Genomic DNA, 20538 nt, shown 5'->3' on the forward strand with positions numbered 1-20538 from the left:
TAGTATAAAATATACATTAAAAATAAATTAAATAAAATTTATATTTATACATAAATATATAATAATTAATTTTAGTGTATAAATAATATTTTTATAAAAAATATTTGTGTACTTGCTTCATTCAAAACTACAATTCAAAGTTCAATCATCCTTTATTATGAATTCTTTATTTTTTTTTAACTTAAATTTTTATGTATTAAAACTTTTAAACTTTTGTTCTATCAATAAGAAATAAAGTTCACTACAAGAAATTTGTCGGATATCGGCATATTTTTTTGTTCGTCGCTAATTACCAGTAAATTTAGTGGTGGATATAAATTTTTAATTGCAAAATTTTAGAGCTTATTGTTGTCGAGTTTTTTTCCAGTAAATCCAATAGTAATATATTATTTATTATTAATAATTAAATTAATAGTTACTGGCGAATTTAACCGATGGTAAATTCGACAATAAACTTAAATTTTATTTTTTTTTAAAATTTGTTTGAAAATTTAATATATAGTTTTAAATATTTAAATTTAATAATTTCTAAACTAACAAAATTTAAAATTTTACAATTTTTATAATAATTTATTTATAATTTTTAGTTGAAAGTTCAAAAATAAGTTTAAATATCAAATATTATTAAAAAAAGAAAATTCAATTAAGCAGAAAAATCATATTTGAAATGCACCAAACCCTAGCGGTGTTCATGGATCAGATTGTATTCGCAAATCTGCAGTAAATATCCGCATCTGATTTAAAAATTGAGAGTACGATCCGATCCGCAGATTGATCGGATCGGATAGGATCCAATCCACACCCTTTAAGGATCGGATCGCGGATATCTGCTCTACATCCGCGGATCCGCATAATAATAATTAAAAAATAAATAAATATATATATGTTTGGTATTATATTTACTTGTTTGCATGTTTTAGTTAGTAATTAAAGTAATACCCCAAATAGGTCCCCAAGAATTTCACGGTCGGACAGATTTGTCCCCAACAAAATTTAACTAAAATTTTGACCTTGACGTTTTTAGTTATACACCAGATACGTTCCCATGGCAGTTTGACCCGGTTAGGACGTCCTACGTGGAGGTTAACAGGCTAACGTGTCAGGTTAATTGCCACGTGTCACCTCCGGGACAATTTAGTCCCATCCAAGTTGGACAAAACGACGTCGTATTGGATCATGAGGAGAATGACGTCGTTTCATGGAGGACAAATTCGTCCCCACCATGGAAGGTAGAGTTGCGAAACGGCAATGTTTTAAATGGGGGACCTATCTGTCTGTTTGAGGGGACCTATCTGCCTGATGATTATGCTTCTATAGGGACCTATTTGTCTGATAACCTAATATTTGGGGACCTATCTGACCTATAATTGGTGACATTACCGTCAAATATATTTATTACCCTTTTTTGGTTTCATTGAAAACACAGACTGATATATCTGGACCTGGTAGCTTGCAAAATTCTAATCCTCCCTCTTATGACACTCAAATTAAAGATTTTCTTTCACATGTCACAAAAAATATCTCAGACAATTTCAAGATATGCTAATTTTGAATGACTTAATGTGTATGTTGAACGATGGCTTGGAGGAGAGAGTGAATCAGTTGGAGGATCTGCTGTTAAAGAAGAATGAGGATAGCCAAGTTGTGAAGAAGCATACTATTTTTGCTTTGTTTAAGGGTATAATAATTGGGGGAATTGGTAGTTGTAGTTGTGTTTTATATGTATGTTGTGACTGTTTAGGCAAGTTTTAATTTGTGTTGATTATCAAATTGTTAGATTGAAATGTCTCATTATATTTAGATGGATATGCATGAAATCAATTGTGGAAAAATAGTATAAAAGAAACACATTGCTTTTGATTTGTTTCATCCATCTATTAAAATAGTTACATAACTGATAATCAAAATATTGTAACCACTCAAGTAGCTAAGTTCAGTAGCAACATAAACCAAATCTCACAAAAGAAGATTTATTTCCTTCAATATAGACTAAACCAAACCAACCCAAACAACAAAAGCTCTATTTCCTTCAACCGTAACAAAATATGGTGTTTGAATCCTACTTAAAAGCATCATTTCTTTGTAGACTGCTTCAATCCTGGTGTTGGAATAAATTTCAACAATCTAAATGATGTGCCACTGGTTGCAGCTGCCATGGTCTCAGCACTAACACTCTTCTGAGCATTGGACCTGATTACTGTTTGTTTTGGACGTCTAAAAAGTTGCTGAGCCTGGAATTAACAAAATTATTATGAGGATGTTTCATACAGATTTTAACATACGCATTAAGTCATTCAAAATTAGCATACTTTGGGATTGTCTGAGACATTGTTTTGTGACATGTGAAGGATAATCTTCAATTTGAGTGTCGTGAGAGGGGGGATTAGAATTTTACAAGTTACCAGGTCCAGATACATCAGCCTGTGTTTTCAATGAAACCAAAAAAGGGACAATGAATATATTTGACGGTAATATCACCAATTATAGGTCAGATAGGTCCCCAAACATTAGGTTATCAGACAAATAGGTCCCTATAGAAGCATAATCATAAGGCAGATAGGTCCCCTCGAATAGGCAGATAGGTCCCTCATTTAAAACGTTGCCATTTTGCAACTCTACCTTCCATGTAGGGACGAATTTGCCCTCCACAAAATGACGTTGTTTGCCTCATGATCCAATACGACGTCGTTTTGTCCAGCTTGGATGGGGACTAAATTGTCCTGGAGGTGACACGTGGCAGTTAACCTGACACGTCAGCCCGTTAACCTCCACGTAGGACGTCCTGACTGGGTCAAACTGCCATTGGGACATATTTGGTGTATAACTAAAAACGTCAGGGTCAAAATTTTAGTTAAATTTTGTTGGGGACAAATCTGTTCGACTGTGAATTTTTTGGGGACCTATTTGGGTATTACTCTAGTAATTATTATTCATATATTATATTATTTTAGTTTTGTTATTTAGGAAAGGTTTGATTAAAAGTATTTTAGGAATAAATAAGTTTAAAAGTGTGAAAGAAATATTTTTATTGAATTTTTTACATAGAAATATTATTAAAAAGAAAATGTTCAATTATGCGGATATATCCGATATCCAATTCGATCTGCACATTTGCGGATTGGATCCGACACTAAAAAACGCGGATATTATATTCGATCCGGTCTGATGGGAATTGTGCGCATCGGATTGAATTTTCGGCTATATCCAATCCAATCCGATCCGATCTGATCCGCGTACACCCCTACCAAACCCTCAATTACAAAGATTGAAAAAAATTAAATCATAAATCGAAAGAGCAATACTGATGAGCATTAGAGATTAGACTATACTAATACTACTATATTACATAAAGAATCAACCATACTAAACTATTTATGATACTAACAATTAACTAATTTATCGTCTCTCCCAATTCTTCTATCTTAATCCCAATTTTTTGACTAATTGCAAGTGTGGTTGAAGAATCAAAGAGTGTAATGAACCTATTATGTTACCATAATCTTACACTTTACATTGTTACTGTTACAAAAGTGTACTGAACCTATTTCAGTATTATAATTTTCTAAAAAACTTTTAGTGATACTGCTAGCATTATATTATTTGTTCATTTTCCATTTCTATAGTAGTAATTTTGGACCTAGGTAAGTATTGTTAATCATATCTTTCTAAACCAAGTATTTAGAGTTACATTCTTCGCGTTATTTATTAGAATGATGATCTTATTGTTTCTTGGTCCACTAGTGATATTATTAACTATGGGTTGTTAAGAAATCAGAAAAATACATACATAAAGTACCGAATAACACACATTAAAAAATGATAAAAAAATTATGTATTATATGTTTATAAATGGGTGAACGTTTGAAATTTACTCGTGAAAGGCATTCATATATGCAAGGAAGCAAAAATTAAAACCTTACTATTATATAAGTATAACATTTCACCAAATACTTGAAAGGCATGTGAAAAATAATAAGGTGCATAAACATAAATAAGGGAACAAAAGAATAAAACAAACTATAGTGTAATCGACAAACGACCCAAAATCCTAAGGTTTCACCAACATTGTATATGCCAGCAGTGTGTCTCATCAACTTGGAGCAAGGCTTTGCATTAGACCTCATAAGCTCGCCATCGGAATAGTCGAATTATACTAAAATAATATATAAAATATAAATAAATGCAGAAAACATAATTTCTAATATAAACCTTAAAATCTCATCTAAATTAAAAATTATACATCAACCAAAGTGTTATATAATCACATTCAAGTCCACACAAGTCAAATAATAAAAAAATATCCAAACAAAATTAATAAATAAGCAGTAATTAGTATGCAAATAAATAACAGTTAGAAAAATAAGTAGGCAGTAAGAATAGTAACAGTTAGACAAATAATGAAATAAATTCAATAACTACATAGCAAAAAACTTAATAACACCTAACAAAAAATTAGCAAAAGAATTATTAGCAGGAACTGAACAATTATTAGCAAAAAAATTAATAAAACAATCACTAACAAATCAACAAAGAACCATAAAAGTAATGACTATAAGAACTGAACAATTATTAGCAAAAAAGTTAAGCAATCAAGAACAATAACAGCAAATAAATTCATTAGCTACAAGAACTAAACATCTATGCAGCAACAACATAACAATTAACAAGAAGAATCAGCAACGAGAAGAACAACTAACAGATGTTGAAGAAGAACAATAAGCGATGATATGCTAAAGAACTGAATCGAATAACAGAGTCATGCACTATACCTGAACGCCGGAAGGAATGGAGTTGGATGGAGGCTAGCAGGTTTGAAAGCGACGACGACGAGAGGCAGAAGATGATGACAAGGCGATGGTAGAGCTCGCAGAGTGGTAGACAAAGGAACTCACTACTTCAAGCTCTGGGAGAGGAAGGAGACGCACCCTCAGAGAAGGCAAAATTGGGTTAGGATATTTTATAAAAAAAATAAAAACAAGATGGAATAGGGAGAGGGATGAGGGCAACCTACTTGGACAACAGAGGAGAGACACAACTTCAATGACAGAGAACGGCAACGACAACTCTTTCAACGGTGGGAAGACAGAGGAAGCAACTCTCTTTGAGGCAACGAAACACGATACATGCAACTTGACACAGACTTTGGAGGAGAATGGAGGTAGACAACACTGGCGGAGAAAAAAAAGGATGGGCTGCCAGAGGTAGTTGCAGGGGAGAGAGAAAGAGAGAGAAGAATGGGGGAGAGAGAAGAGTGTTCTCGAAAGTGAGAGGAGAGGGCCACACTTTTTGAATTTAGATCAAGTTTACCGTCAGATTTATTGGCGGATACATCCGATGGTAATGCATTGCGTATGACCAAAATGCAACGTTTCATTAGTTGAGTTTTACCGCCGGATAAATTCCTCAGAAATTTCAACGATAATGCTTGCGCCAATTCTTTTTCCCTCCAAATATTACCGGTGAATTTATCGTCGAAAAATTTAATCTGACGGTAACTTTTTTACCTGATGAATTTATTGTCATATTCGCTGGTAAATCCGCCAATAAACTCGCCACTAACGTTTAACGATAATTCCGACTATAAATATGATGATATTCAACGTTTTTTTTATAGTAGTTAAGAAAGGAATAATCAAAATAAGTAATTATTTATAAAAAATGTACATACAAAAAATTAACTAACAAAATCAGTTATTCGTATAAAATATATATTAAAATTAAAACTATAAAATATCTAGAAAATAATTTCACTATACATTTAAACGATTTTGTCAACTAAATCTAATCAAATTAGCCAAAACTCAATAAAAAATCTCATATACATACATGTGATCACACACTTTTTCATGTAAAAAATAACACTAAAATTTCATAAACCGTAACATAGATAAAAATTTCTTAATTTTGACAATAAAATTTTTTAACCAAAATTTGTCAAGTTTTTAGACTTGATGCTATAATTTTTTTTCTTTTTCTTATTTATTTTCTTTTTTCTTTTTTCGTACAGAATTTCTATATTTTTATTTATAAAATTATATTTTTTTTTCAAAAATTCTTGTGTTTATTGTAAAAAAAAATACCAAAAAAGAAATAAAAAATTGCATAATTCTTTTATTTTATTTTTTTTGTTAGATTTTTTTTCTTAGAAAATAAAATAAAAAAAATTATAAAAAGGTAAAACAAGAAGAATTACGAAAATAAGAAAGAGAGGAGAAATTGTTTAGGAAAAACATAAAACCAAAAAATAACACTAAACTTTTTTGATTGCGACACATGAAGTTCTTAATTTTAACATCAAAATTTCTTAATCGGGATGTAAAAATTTTTTAACAAAATATTTTTGAAGTTCTAGATTTGATACTAATTTTTTAACAAGAACTTCTTTGAGTTTTTCTTATTTTTCTTAATTTTATTTTTTTTGTTTTGTATTTTTGTATTTTTTTATTTTTCGTTCTTAGTCTTTTTTGAGAGAAAGAAACAAATAAAAATAGAACAAAAAAAAGAAGATGATGTAGATGATGCAAAAGAAAAAAAAAAGAACGAAAAAAAAAAGTTAAAAGGCAGTTGCCTAAAATTCAATTATATATATTTTTGTTTCAATAGAAAGAAAAATGATATATAAATTTGAGATGTATTATTTCAATTTATTTAGACTTAATTAAATAAAGAGTTTGAAAATATAATTTTTTAAAAATAAATTAACTAAAATATATATATTTATATATAAATATATAATTATTAATTTTTTACGTGCATATAATATTTAAAAAAAATAAAAAATAAAAAATAAAAAAAATAAATATTTGATACGCTATCGGCTATCTTCCTTCTCCTCCTCCTTCTCCTTTTCTTTACACTAAAGTCAACTAAAAGCTAAATATAACTTTCCTCTTCACCTCCCTCCACCCTCTCCCCCAACCCAACGCAAGCCTTCTTCTCCCAACTCCTATACCCTTCTTGAAATTTCTCTTCCTTTCTATACAAACATGAATATGAATAACCACCCCCCAATTAGTTAGTTACCTTCAACAAAATTCCTCTTATTTCCAAATTTTCCACACCTAACTAACACACACTACTACTTATTAAGTTATTATGCATTCTCTCTCTTCTCTTACACTCTGATTTCAATTTTCAAATATATCAGATCTTTCCAAAAAAAAAAAAAAAAAAAATTCCAATACTAAACCCTCTCTTCCTCTCTTTCTATTCTTCCATTTCCAAAGTTTCAGAAGATTCTGATTCCAATCCTAATCTTTCTCTCTCTTCAAAAACGTAGAATCTTTCTATTGTTTAGTTTCTTTTGTTCTATCAAATAGTGCGAAGAACGTGGTGTTTGGCACAAATTAGGTTTTGGCGTTGGTTTGAAATTCTCCAGGGCTCAGTGAGAGAAGGAAATGTGGGATGTTTTCGTGGTTGGCAAGGATAGTTTCGGCGTGCTTGAGGCCAGTAGTGAGGCGATATGCGCGTATGAACAAGGATGATGATCGCGATCTCGATGACGATCCCTCTTCTCTTCACGATTCCCTGTTATGGTGCAGGGATCTCGAGAAGCACTCGTGCGGTGAGTTTTCTTTTGCTGTTGTTCAGGCAAATGAAGTGATTGAGGATCACAGCCAGGTTGAGACAGGTCCCGACGCCGTGTTTGTTGGTGTTTACGACGGACATGGCGGCCCTGAGGCCTCTAAGTTCATCAATGAACACCTCTTCCGCCACCTCATCAGTATGTTCTCTTTCTTTTGCTTGTGTTCAATTCTTCTCAGTTAAATGATCGTTATGAATCCCGCCTTGTCCATGCGGCAATCCGTTGGCTAGCGTACACCCTTAAACGGAGCTCTGATCCGTGAAGGATTAGTTCTTGGTCTGCCGGTGGATGGATACCGTGGGAAAAAAATTTGTTATAAATTTAACAAGAAAACTACCGTTTTTTTGGGTCCACGGCCGTTACTAATCTCTCACCGGCTTGAGTTAGATAGTAGACAGTATTGAACTCTTGATATCTTTGATGACTTGATTCATAGTTAAGGGAGGATGATCAGAAAACTACTGTTTTGATCTTGAAAGATTTGTTTAACAACAAAAGTGTCCCTTAAAAGGTAATTATCAGTTTCTGAACGATTATTTTCCACGGAAACCAATATTAAGATTAAAATTGTTGTTTATAATTTATTGAGGTTTTCTGTTACATAAACCATTGAACAGAGCGGTAAAAGTGTTTTTTTTAGCTACTTGATGAGGTTTACGAGTAAAAGTGTTTCTTTTTTTGGGGTAGGTGTTTGACTTCCTCTGTTGTTAACTTGTTATTTTTTTTCTTTAATTTAATTTGGACTAAAACTTAAATTTGATCCGAGCTAAGGGAAACATCTTCCAAATAAAAACTCTTGGCATACTAGAAATTTTAAAAGTGAGTATATTGTTGTCTTGAACAATTCTTAAAAAAATATTTCATAAAGCATGCAGTTATTTCATAGACAATAGTGAAAGTATTTGACTTTAGTTTGTTACTGTTTTTCACAGTTTTTGCTAGTAAAACTCAAATCTGATCTTTGAGGGAATCATCTGCCGAACACATTACTGGACGAAATTTTGTTTTGAGAAACAAAAACTCTCGACATAAGTCTATAGGAATTAAAGATGTAGGTCAAAATTAGTACTTTTCACAGACAAAGTAGTTATATGATGTTAGACTATTAGTCCTTGGCAAATGACTAAATTGACCCACAGTTTTAATTCCTATCACTATGCGCTCTGTTTTCATCAAAGACCAACTCAAGGGATTTATTCTTTTTATTTTTTTGGTTAGAAAAAAGATTAAATGAGTAAATTATATGAATTTGTTGTGTTTTGTGTTGATGGACTAGCCTGATTTGCTGGGGAGTTATCAATGTTGATGTTTTGGACCTTTTTGTTAGGTGTTCTTGTTATTTGGATGAGCCTTTTGGCTCAGGTAGTGTTTTTTGGCTTGTTTCTACATTTTGTATGCTTTTGGGGCTACAACTTCTGAAGCAAAAGATATTTCACCTGCTAGAATTTTTGTTTCTTTTTTTTTGTCTTACTCTTCTTGCCCTGAATTTTTTATTCTTATTTTTTATGTTCTTTTTCATTGAACCAATTATTTGTACTTACATGGTAGAAGATAGGATGGGGAAACTATAATCTAATATTCTTAGAAGCATATCTACAATCAAATAATTCCTCAATTTAGCTTTCTTTTTTTTTTTTTCATTTTTATTTTCTTTTATTTTCTTTTCTTTTCTGTTCTTTTCTTTTATTTGTTTATTTATTTGACATGACAGTTGAGTTGTCTTTGTTCAAGCAATGGAATTAGCCTTTGATGCCTGCATTTGATTAGACTTTTTACATTACACCATTTTGGTGTGGCCTTTCCTGGACCATGCATAATGCACAATGTTTTGTACTGGATTGCTCTTTTTCATTTTTGCTTTTCTTTCTTTGTGTTGTATATTGTTGTTTTTCTTCTCTGTACTAGCCATCACGCACGAATTTTTTCCCCTCCTTTTAACTAATGATTAAGTGTAGGTCTTATAAATTAAGTAGGTTCTGCTTAGTTGTGTACTTGAACGTGAGAGGATGGAAAATTCGGACAGAAAGTCGCCCCACACATAACTTAATGAAAATAATTTTCACTCTGTCCTCTATTTGCTTCCCACTTTCTGTGCACTCAATTAATCGGAACCCTTATGTAGTTAATTGAAGTTAATGTTTTGTTATATGTATTGATTGATTGAAATGCCGGTAGTATGGGGGAAATTATGTTTTCATTCAAGATGTTTTTAAAAAATGGCAGATGTGATATGAGAACCAGAACATGCGAAGTTTTATTTTCCTGCAAATTCTACATTTGTTTTTCATCTCTCTCTCTCTCTCTCTCTCTCTCTCTCTCTCTGTGGTTTGAACATTGGTTTCAAATGGACAAGTTAATTTAATTTCTGACCCTCATAATGCATGTTTCTTTTACTCATTCTGTCTCTTTTTGCTGATTCATAGTTATTTTATTGTTCATGCCTTTTGGTACTGCATTGGTTTAAGCAATGATGGAGGCTGCTTTTTTTCTCCTTTTTTTTTTAAAAAAAAAATCTTGCTACAGCGATTGCACAAGAAAATGGTTCTATCTCCGAAGATATTATCAGGGGTGCTGTTTCTGCTACTGAAGATGGTTTTTTAACTCTCGTCCGAAGGAGTTACGGGATAAAGCCATTGATAGCGGCAATGGGTTCCTGTTGTCTGGTTGGTGTTATCTGGAAAGGCACACTGTATACTGCCAATCTTGGAGACTCTCGTGCTGTAATTGGCTCTGTAACCAGATCTAACAAGATAGTTGCAGAACAGTTGACTAGAGAGCACAACGCTAGCAAAGAGGAGGTTAGACGAGAACTCAGGTCTTTGCACCCTGAAGATTCACAAATTGTAGTTATGAAGCATGGAACGTGGCGAATTAAAGGCATCATCCAGGTAAATTTCCTCATTCCTTTTATAAATGAATCTATGACAATGTTTCATGTCGCGTGTATCTTTTTTGTATGTAATATTAGTAAGTTTTTAATATTGAGTAGCACTCTGTCAGAAATTTATGTTCCTTGAATATGAATAATGTTTGTTCTTTTAATCAACCTTGGTCATGCTTTTGTGTTGGTTTTGTTTCATCAATGTAAATTTTCTCGTCTACTTCACAACTGCTATCAGGTATCCAGATCAATAGGAGATGCATATCTAAAGCGCCCAGAGTTCTCTTTTGATCCTTCGTTCCCACGGTTCCACCTGCCCGATCCTATCCGTCGGCCTGTGCTAACAGCAGAACCATCTGTGTGTTCACGAGTTTTACAACCTAATGATAAATTCCTTATATTTGCATCTGATGGTCTTTGGGAACACTTGACAAATCAGGAAGCAGTTGAGATTGTTCACAAAAGTCCTCGACCTGTATGCTTTTCCTCCTTGTCTTCTATTTTTTGCCCTTGCATATAGAAAATGTTGCTACTTTTTCTTATCATAAGCTGCACATTTCTTGAACACCAGGGGATTGCAAGGAGACTTCTCAAGGCTGCACTAAGCGAGGCAGCTCGGAAAAGAGAGATGAGATATAAAGACCTTCAAAAGGTTGAAAAGGGGGTTCGGCGGTTTTTTCATGACGATATCACGGTGGTTGTTATCTTCATTGACCATGAATTGGTTGGGAAGAATGTAACAGTTCCTGAATTGTCCATCAAAGGGTTTATGGACTCGGTTGGACCATCGAATTTTAGAAGCTTTCAGCATATGCCATAATTGCAAGGTTCATTTCTAGAAACTATTGCCAACAAATGTGATTCATTGGCTCAACCTGGTGGAAGCTTAAAAGACCTCAATACTTTATTTGACATTTTTGCAGCATCTAATTGTTTATTTATATGTTTAGTTTGAGTTTCTCACCTTTCAAGGTAAACTTTCAATTATATATACCTTGCCTCCTGTTGATAACTGAAGAAATAGGGAAGCCATGTTTTTTTTTTTAATTTATTTTTTCTTATTTTTATTTGGGGCAAATGGGCAATGTTTGATATATGGCAGAAGTTGCTTTGTTATAGTTTATATAGTACCTTGTTTGTTTGAATAGAGTTTATAATTTGAAGCATAAGTTCAACCCTTGTTACGGAAATTAAACTTGTTTGAATCAGCTAGACTTGGAACTCCTTGTGATTGTTAGCATCTATCGAAACCTCAGATTTATAGTTTGGTTAAAAATTAAATGTTGCAGCCAAAATGGAAAAATAAAACAAAAATCAATTTCTTATGGCTATTTGTTTCTTGCAACTTTAACATGTTTTAATTTGTTTCTATTTTTTAGTTAAGCAAGTGTTGACATTGAGAAGTAAATTTAGGGAAAAAAGAAAACTTAGTTCAATACAAAAGCACATATAATATTTGAGTTTATTTTTTACATTGTCAATATAAAAGAATTTTATATAAACAAACTAATTAATTAGTCACATTAATAAAAATAATTAATTTCTAAATATATATATATTTTAAAAAATTATCTAAATGCATGAATTTAATTTGATGATTATATAAAATTTTTATAGTGCATTAAAATTGAACTTATAATGTATTTATCTATTTTTGTTCTCCTTTACTTTTTTATTTTCCCCTTTATTTCTGTCTTTAATTTTCATTTTGGTCTTAATTTACTCGAGCAAGTTGATGGATAATTGGATATACCTTTTGGGATTGTTCATATAACCACCCTCAAATTTTATGGAATTTCAGCTATAATTAAATCAACATGAAGTAAGAAGTTGCAAAGCTAGTTGTGTTTTTAGGACAAGTACTAAATTTTAAGGATTAAAAAAATGGAATTTCTTAAAGTCGTAAATGTTTACATGTTTCTTCATTTAAGTTTAATTAAATAGCTCCAAATTTAGATATTGTAGTGTAGATGTGTACTTATTCTTAATAACATAATTATTGAGTTCTTTTCAATTCATATATGTTAAATTTTACAAGAATCAAGAGAGAATAAAAATAAAACTAAAGCTAAACTTTGATTTATGCTAAAACATTTTAACTTAAATATATATAACCAAAACTAATCAAACTTATTGTATATATTTTTGAGATTCATTAAACAAGTTTAATTTTAATCTATTAAACGTGTAAAATTTTACATAAACATCTGATCAATATAAAGTATAAAATTGTTTTATGCACTAAAATTAATTTTTTATTAAATTTAATGTCATTGGTATATAAATCATGTTGGTTTCTTTTATAGGACGAGAAAGAAATATGAAGTTAATTTGTGAATCAAGAAATAAGGGATAAGTACTGTTTTAGTTTCTAAGGGTTAGAGTCAAAATTAAATTTTTTTTTAATGTTATTTTGGATTTAAAATAATCTCTAACATTTCATTTGGTATTAAAACCGTCATTTTTAATAAAATTTTTTATTTTATTACTAAATTACCTCTAATAAAAAATTATAAAATTACAAAAAAAAAAAAGAACGCGGGGGGAAAGGAAGAGGGAAAAAGAAGAAAGAGAAGGGAGGAAGGGAGGAAGGAAGAAGAGGGGGAAGAGGGGACGGCGCCGGCCATTGCCATTGCTAGGGAGAAAGCTCGCTGTTGCGCTCCGCCACTGCCGCCGTTGCTACTGACCTCGCCGCCGCTACACCTTGTCAATTTCTGCTTCTGATTTGGCTTCTGCTTCTGCTTCTTTTGCTTCTACTTCTGCTTCTGCTTCTACTTCTACTTCTTCCGATTCTGCTTCTGCTTCTTCCGATTTTACTTCTGTTTCTACTTTCTACGTATATTTTTGCGTCGGCTTCAGCTTCAGCTTCTGCTTTTGATTTGGCTTTTGCTTCTTCCGGTTTTGCTTCTGCTTGTGCTTTTGATTCGGCTTCTACTTCCGATTCGGCTTCTTCTGGTTCTGCGTCAGCTTCTACTTCTGCTTCTGAATCTAATTTTGATTTGTTATTTTTCTGATTTTATTGTTATTGTGTGTTAATTTTGTTGTTGAATTTGATGTTGTTTCTGAATTTGAATAATGTATTGTTGGCGTTGAATATTATATTCTTGAATCTGATTATTGGTATTTGGTGGGAGTAAGAGAGGTGGTAGTGGTGGTAAAGGTGGTGGTGGTGGAAGGCATTTTTGTCCGTAAAAAGTCAAAATGACGATTTTAATACCAAATGAAACATTGGAGACGATTTTAAATCCAAAATAATATTGGGGACAAATTTGATTTTGACTTAAACCTTAGAGACCAAAACAGTACTTATCCCAAGAAATAATTTATGATTAACAAAAATGTATAACATTAAAAGAGATATATTTACTTTGAAAGATAGCCAACGAAAGAAAAAAAAGTAGTTTAGTTCAAATAATGGATGAAATTATTTTCTTGATTTTTAAGTCGGGATTCCTCTTAAATTAACATACCATGCAACTCATATACATTTCATTTGTTATTCATGGTATTATAGATCATTTAGAAAGGATCATACTCAAAATGGTAATAAATTCAAAATGAATTGTACAAAAAAATTTTCATCCACTTCTATTTCAAGGATTTAAGTCTTGTTGCAATATTTGTCATTAAGAATTATCAAATTTTATGGTGATTAAGGTACCTATTAATGTTTCAGCAAGAGACTTATCAGTAGTTTAAGAGTGCTCTTCCACAAGCTTCATAAATTCTTTAGCATTATCAAGCTTGGAAAAAACTGATTTGATGTTGTTTGCTATGTTCATCCGCATAAACACAAGGCTAAGCCTATTTGACTTTTTCTAAGCTTATAATGTGTTTTTTTTCATTGCTACTAAAAACAGTAAGCACCTTCCAAGTACTTTGAATATTTCATGTTTAAAATTTATTATAGTTAAGTCTATATGTCGAGACAATATAATGTACTTTTTTCATACTACCAGATTTTATTGCTAAGTTAGGTTTTGTTGGAGAGGTTTTAATGAGGCACACCCTCCGTACTTGCCAACTCTGTAAATCCTCAATCAATGACACACTATTCCATAAATCATTGTTATACTATTTACTATCCTTTTCACGACTGAGCTATACGTCACTACTATTTCATACATTATCTCACAATCGAAAACACTATTCGACATTTTTACAAGTACTATCCTTATTTTTTCCTCAAATTCAAACGAATTCCATACTAGTTTACAAAAACATACAACAATGATATTCAATTAGTGGCAACATATTTTCAAAACCAACCAAACAAATCACATGCATACACATTCAAAGCAATATAATATCTACTGCAAATCAAAACATAAGCATCTGTGTAAACCAAAGTACCATATTCGCCCGAGATATATCCCGTACATCAATTCATCATAAACTACTATCATCTAATTAATTACAAACTTCTCAAAATATGAAATAAATTCTTTCAACATTAGAAAATAACAATCTGTTCAAAACAAAAACTCAAAATATATTAAAACTCCATCTCAGGAGCACCCACATTCTCATCTACACCCTCTTGGTCAGTATCATCGTCCACTAGCTGCCCACCCATCACAGCCTTGTAAGGATCTATCATAGCAAAGTCTACGGTTAGGGCAACGAACTTAGCCTGATCAAATGCTCTATCAAAATCCGCAGCAAACATTTCAAAACCATATTTCTCTTTTTCGGTCTCCAAACTTTTCTTCTCCACCGATAGCTCCACAATCCTTGTCTCCAACTCCAATTTCTCCTTATTTAGGTCTGCCTCTTTCTTCTCCAACTTAACTATCTTGTCACGCAATATTTTATTTTCTTCTATAACGCTTTGCAAAATTTTCCCTGTTTCCAAGTTCTCCTTCATCAGATGTTCCATGCCTGCCTTGTCGAATGAATTCTTGAAATGTTTTAGTTCTTGAGTCTGACCCATGGAAACATCAGCCGAGCTCCAATTACCTATACTAATGCAAAGCTATAAATCAACATACACGTTATTTCATATGAACAAACTAAAACACACAACAAATGAGCCATACCTGCATATGCCGACCTATTCCCACGTCACCTACTTCTTGCACAAGTTTAACGTTAGATGGACATTGCCCATACTCGTCCGACATTAACATAAAGGGAAAGTGCTCACTCCATATTGAAGTGAGGTCATCATTCCTCTTATACCCGTACAACACCCTCTGACTCTCAATAAATTTTTCAACATCACCAAAGTCCACCTCCTTCTCTGCAAATTTCGAGTTGGTCAAGTTTACCACTTTCTCCTCCTCAACCCTTTTTCTTTTAAAACTCACCCTCTTAGCAGGAGAGGGTTGATTCATCTCGGCTCTTCCATCAGCCTTTACATTGCTTGTAGACCCTTTCTTATCCACATTCTTAGTCTTAAAAAATGCCCACAAACTACTCATCGTCACTTTCAGAGCCTTTTTGCCTGAAAATACAAACAAAACATGTTTAATTTCATAATCAACTCAACAAAAAAGAAACCACACAATTCTATAACTTTTACCTAAATACTTAATTACAGCCTCCCTATCTTCCTCCCACTCAAGCAATTCAGCTATAGCTAACAAACAGGACGACGATATATTATTCACCAAAAACTCCACTATCATTTCATCTTTACACTACAAAAAAATGCCGAGAACCATCGGATATAGCGACAATGATTACCGTCAGATTTAACGACGAGTTTGATGAAGAATTCGTCATGTCAAATAATTACTGGTGGATAGTCGCTTTCGAAAGTAAAACTTCTGGTAACTTTTGGTGGAAAACCACAATAAATAGGCGCCAAATTTAGCGTCGGAGTAATCCCTGAAATCACTTAACACACATATCACGGCATCTAATGGTAATAAAAGAGGATTAATATTAACAAATATAAGACCAAAGAAGCATGTTTTCAATCATAGCACAAAATCCGGAAGGAAAGCGTAAACTCATGCAAATAGTATGAATAAGTGGGTAAAGAGTTGATAAAAACCACTCAATTGAGCATAAGATAAACCATAAAATAGTGGTTTATCACGGAGTTACTGTCAAAAGAATTCGACGGTAGACACGTTTAATGAAACGCTGTGTTTTGGTGATCTGCACTGTATTACCGTCGAAAATATCTGCTAGTAAATCCGACGGTAACCATGCCCTAAATTGGAACCGCGAACGCTGTGTTTTGGTGATCTGCACTGTATTACCGTTGAAAATATCTGCTAGTAAATCCGACGGTAACCATGCCCTAAATTGGAACCGCGAATCTCCTCCCCCTTCATTTCGAATTCACACACACACACACACACACACACACACACACACACACTCTCTCTCTCTCTCTCTCTCTCTCTCTCTCTCTCTCTAACCTCTCATCCTTCCACTCTCTCTCTCTCTAACATTCTCATCTCTCCTCTCCCTCAACCACCTCTGCCGCCATTGCCGCAAATGTCACCGCCGCTGCCTCTGACGCTGCCACCGCTGCTAAACGTCCCTATCGCTGTAACTACAATGCCCTTGCCGCTTCTACTTATGCCACTACTGCACTTCCACCTCTCTTCTCTGCTTTCTCTTATTCTGCATTCAAGGTTTTTTGTTTGGTTTATTTCAAATTCTGTTATATCAAGTTAATTAGTTAATAGAGTTTAGTTAGTTTAATTTTCTATTTTAGTGGATTTAGGTGGCTGGAATAGGTAAGTTTAGACTCTGAGATTGCTGAAAAATGTTGGATTATTAAGCTGTTTATTGACTGTATTAATAATAATTGAGCTGTTTGTATGTTAACTTAATGATGATTGAAAAAATTAACCGGTTGAGAAGGGTTAATGAATATTTGGTTTGGATGGAACCCTTGAAGGGTAGAGAAATCCGAATTTTAGGGAAGACTTTGTCGAAATTCTTCTAAGATTTTCTGTGAAATCGAAAAAATTAAAATTATGTTTTCAAAATTGTTATAATTAATTATTAGATTGCTGTATTTTTTTACAATTGTTAATTTGAATAATTATTTTGATCTTAGTTTATGTTTTAATTTTGATAAGTTGGTGTTATGATAAATATTTATGGCATTTATAAAAGAACTATATATGTATATATTCATTTTGGTTCTTACAAAAAAAATTTTCTCCTTTGCAATTAGTGTTTTATTGCTCTATAGGCACTTGTTAGTTTGCTAAACTAACCAAAATACTTACTCATTTTAATCTAATTATTTTGAAACTCAAACACTGTAATTTCTTTTTTTTTTTAATTTACTAAACCAAAACACTTTTAGAATTATTTGTTATTTCTTAAGTTTCTTCTTATGTTATTATTTATTGGTGTTTGTTAGGTTATTAATATGCTATTAATATATTCGTTGTACAGACATGATGACAAGTAGCAGAGGTAGGTCGAGTAGGTCACGTGATTGTGGTAGAGGGTAGGCTTCCACCGGATCCCCCAAGACTGCCCAGTCATCACCTTCTACCCCGACTACACCGTCGACCCCTGTAACGTCACAGGTGAGTCCATCGAACCAGTAATTCATCATGGTCACAAACCCGAACTGGGTGCCTCCTTCTGCTACGCCCCCTACAGATGCAGAGATGATGTCGACAGAACCCGTAGTCAGCGATTCCTCCAATGCCCCCGAGCAGGATGCCCCTCCACCACCGCCTGTCATCCGACTGAGAATTTGACCCGATGGCATACAGTCATGAGTTTAATATTTTAATATTAAGTTTGTTTATCTTAAGTTTATTTATGTTAAGTTTGTTTATCTTAAGTTTGTTTATCTTATGCATTTTTAATGTGAGGTTTTTTCTTTGATAGGTTTGCATTAACTCCAATGCTTGCACACAGGAGATATCTGAGCTCATTAAGTCCATGTACGACCACCCATGGCCGACCTTCACGTAGATCTCGGTTGAGACCAGAGAGCGCTAATTTCAGAAGTGAACGGTAAGAACCTAATTTGGTTTGAATTAATTAACTATATTTGAACTGTATTTTATTCCAATTAACTAATCCTGGCGAATCACTTTGTGCAGTTGAAATTCACATGGGATGCAAAACACGATGTCATGATCAGGATGATCTATGACCATCGGACAGCCAAACGACTTCAGCAGATAATGAGCGACGTTCATCAGGGGAAAGACCACCTAACATCGTGGATCCGTCCAAACATCAAGCGTGAACTAGAGGCCTATTTTAAAGATAACGACGGGTTCAAGCGTCGTCGTCTGACAAACGTTGCTAACAAGGCTTCGCCCAAGTCATCGAATGATTTGGGGCACTCGCCAGATTTATCCATAAACCCTTCCTCACACCTTTGTCTTGGAATAATGCGAAAAACACTTCCAACGATGGTTCCAACTCAAGAAACTCAATCAAAATTTCAAACTCCTTTGACAAACGCCCAAGAATTTGGGTGCAATTGAGATGATGCACATCTCAATTGAGTCATGACACCACACTCGAAAGTGGTAAAGGGGAATACTTTCTCCTTCTCTTACCCATCCAGAATTCTCGAGCTGTCGAATACTTTCTTCATCATGAAACAGTGAGGCATACTCCTTTACAACATGAGCAACCTAAGCATATGGATTATCTTTGTCTACGATTATTTCTACTTGTCTTATCTTCAATTCTTCCTCCTTCCCACTCCCCTCTCTTTTTCCTTTTCTCTGTCCCTTCGCCTTTTTTTCCCTTTTTCCTTTATTTTTTCTTTTCCCAAATCTTTCTCCATCCTCTCCAAACAAAACAAACACTATAGAGTAACCACAAAATAACAAACAGAGAAAAGAAAACAACAAAAATAAAACTACAAACCTTTTTTACTCATCTTCAGAAACATCAATAGAAACAAAAAATTTAAAAACAAAACCCTGTCAATACTAAAACTTCACTTTTACTACCGCAAGTTAAGCGATCAATGACCTAGCAGCCACCTATTCATTTTTAAACCCATGTAGACTGTTTATTGTGACCTCCAACATTCAACCAGTCATTATGACATTGATAATTACAAAAACATTCATTACCTACATCTTATTGGTTTTTCTATTTTAATTTTTATTTATTTATTTATATCACATACACCATTTAAATTTTAAGTTTCAAAGAGAACACTCACGACAAATTTACACAATGGAAACAACCATCTCACTTTAATTTTCTATTTATTTATTCAACTATCTACTTCGCTTGTTTTCCCAAATCCAACAAGTTGAGCTTGGAGTTACCACCATCTCGATTCCGAGTTATAGATCGAAGCTCAACTTGTCTACATTAAAAAATTTTATAGGTTAAATTTGGGAGTTGTGATCCGTTATCTAAAATCCGACCCAATCACACCTATAATTTAGAATCTAGATAAAATAAAATAAATATGTGCCACGCCAAAGAAACGTATTTTTCTCTTTTAACAGACCTATTTGAATAAAGTCAAGAGCAGTTATCACAAAGTAAAGTTAAAACCCTAAACGATTAACTACCTATAACGAATCAACTCTATAAATTTCAGGTACGCTATATGAGCAAGTTGAAACCCTAAATGGTTAACATTCATATATGTGCAAAATTTAAGTAACCAATTCATTGTAGTGCATTACAATAGTAAATATATGCAATAAACAATCATTCACGAAGAGATAAACTAAAATTAGGGGTGTTCATGGTTTGGTTAATCCAAAAACCAAACCAGTTTTTTGGTTAACAAAAAATATAGTATTAGTTAATTAACCAAATTGGTTTTACATGATGAAACCGGTTATTAACCGGTTAGTAAAATTCAAAACCGGTTTTTAATCGGTTATTAAAACAAAAACCGGTTTTTAAAAAATAACCGGTTTTTATATAAAAAAAACCAGTTTTTATATAAAAACCGGTTTTTATATTAAAAAACCGGTTTTTACATTAAAAACCGATTTTTACACCAAAAACTGGTTTTTATATTAAAAAATTGGTTTTTATACCATAAAATTGGTTTTTACATGTAAAAATAAATTTTTACACAAAAATTAATATTTTTACATAAAAAAACCCAAACTTTTCGAACCTTTTTTTAATTGAATTTTTTTAA

The 20538-nt window shown here is 32.8% G+C and overlaps 1 protein-coding gene across 1 annotated transcript; it reads left to right on the forward strand.

Moving 5' to 3' along the window:
* Window positions 1-6877: 6877 nt before the first annotated feature.
* On the forward strand, window positions 6878-11513 carry LOC130950680 (probable protein phosphatase 2C 25). Its single transcript, XM_057879239.1, has 4 exons — window positions 6878-7723; window positions 10109-10473; window positions 10705-10941; window positions 11038-11513. Exons 1-4 carry the CDS (start codon window positions 7405-7407, stop codon window positions 11284-11286), a joined length of 1170 nt encoding a protein of 389 aa, XP_057735222.1. The 5' UTR covers window positions 6878-7404; the 3' UTR covers window positions 11287-11513.
* The last annotated feature ends 9025 nt before the right edge of the window (window positions 11514-20538 follow it).

This window comes from Arachis stenosperma, chromosome 9 (genome assembly GCF_014773155.1).
Source record: "Arachis stenosperma cultivar V10309 chromosome 9, arast.V10309.gnm1.PFL2, whole genome shotgun sequence".
Taxonomy (NCBI): domain Eukaryota; kingdom Viridiplantae; phylum Streptophyta; class Magnoliopsida; order Fabales; family Fabaceae; genus Arachis; species Arachis stenosperma.

Bases quoted from the DNA above. Each gene is read 5' to 3' on its own strand.
- LOC130950680 (XM_057879239.1), top strand. From the start codon at position 7,405: ATGTTTTCGTGGTTGGCAAGGATAGTTTCGGCGTGCTTGAGGCCAGTA. The intron at 10,474-10,704 runs GTAAATTTCCTC...AACTGCTATCAG, and splicing joins GAATTAAAGGCATCATCCAG to GTATCCAGATCAATAGGAGA. The intron at 10,942-11,037 runs GTATGCTTTTCC...CTTGAACACCAG, and splicing joins TTCACAAAAGTCCTCGACCT to GGGATTGCAAGGAGACTTCT.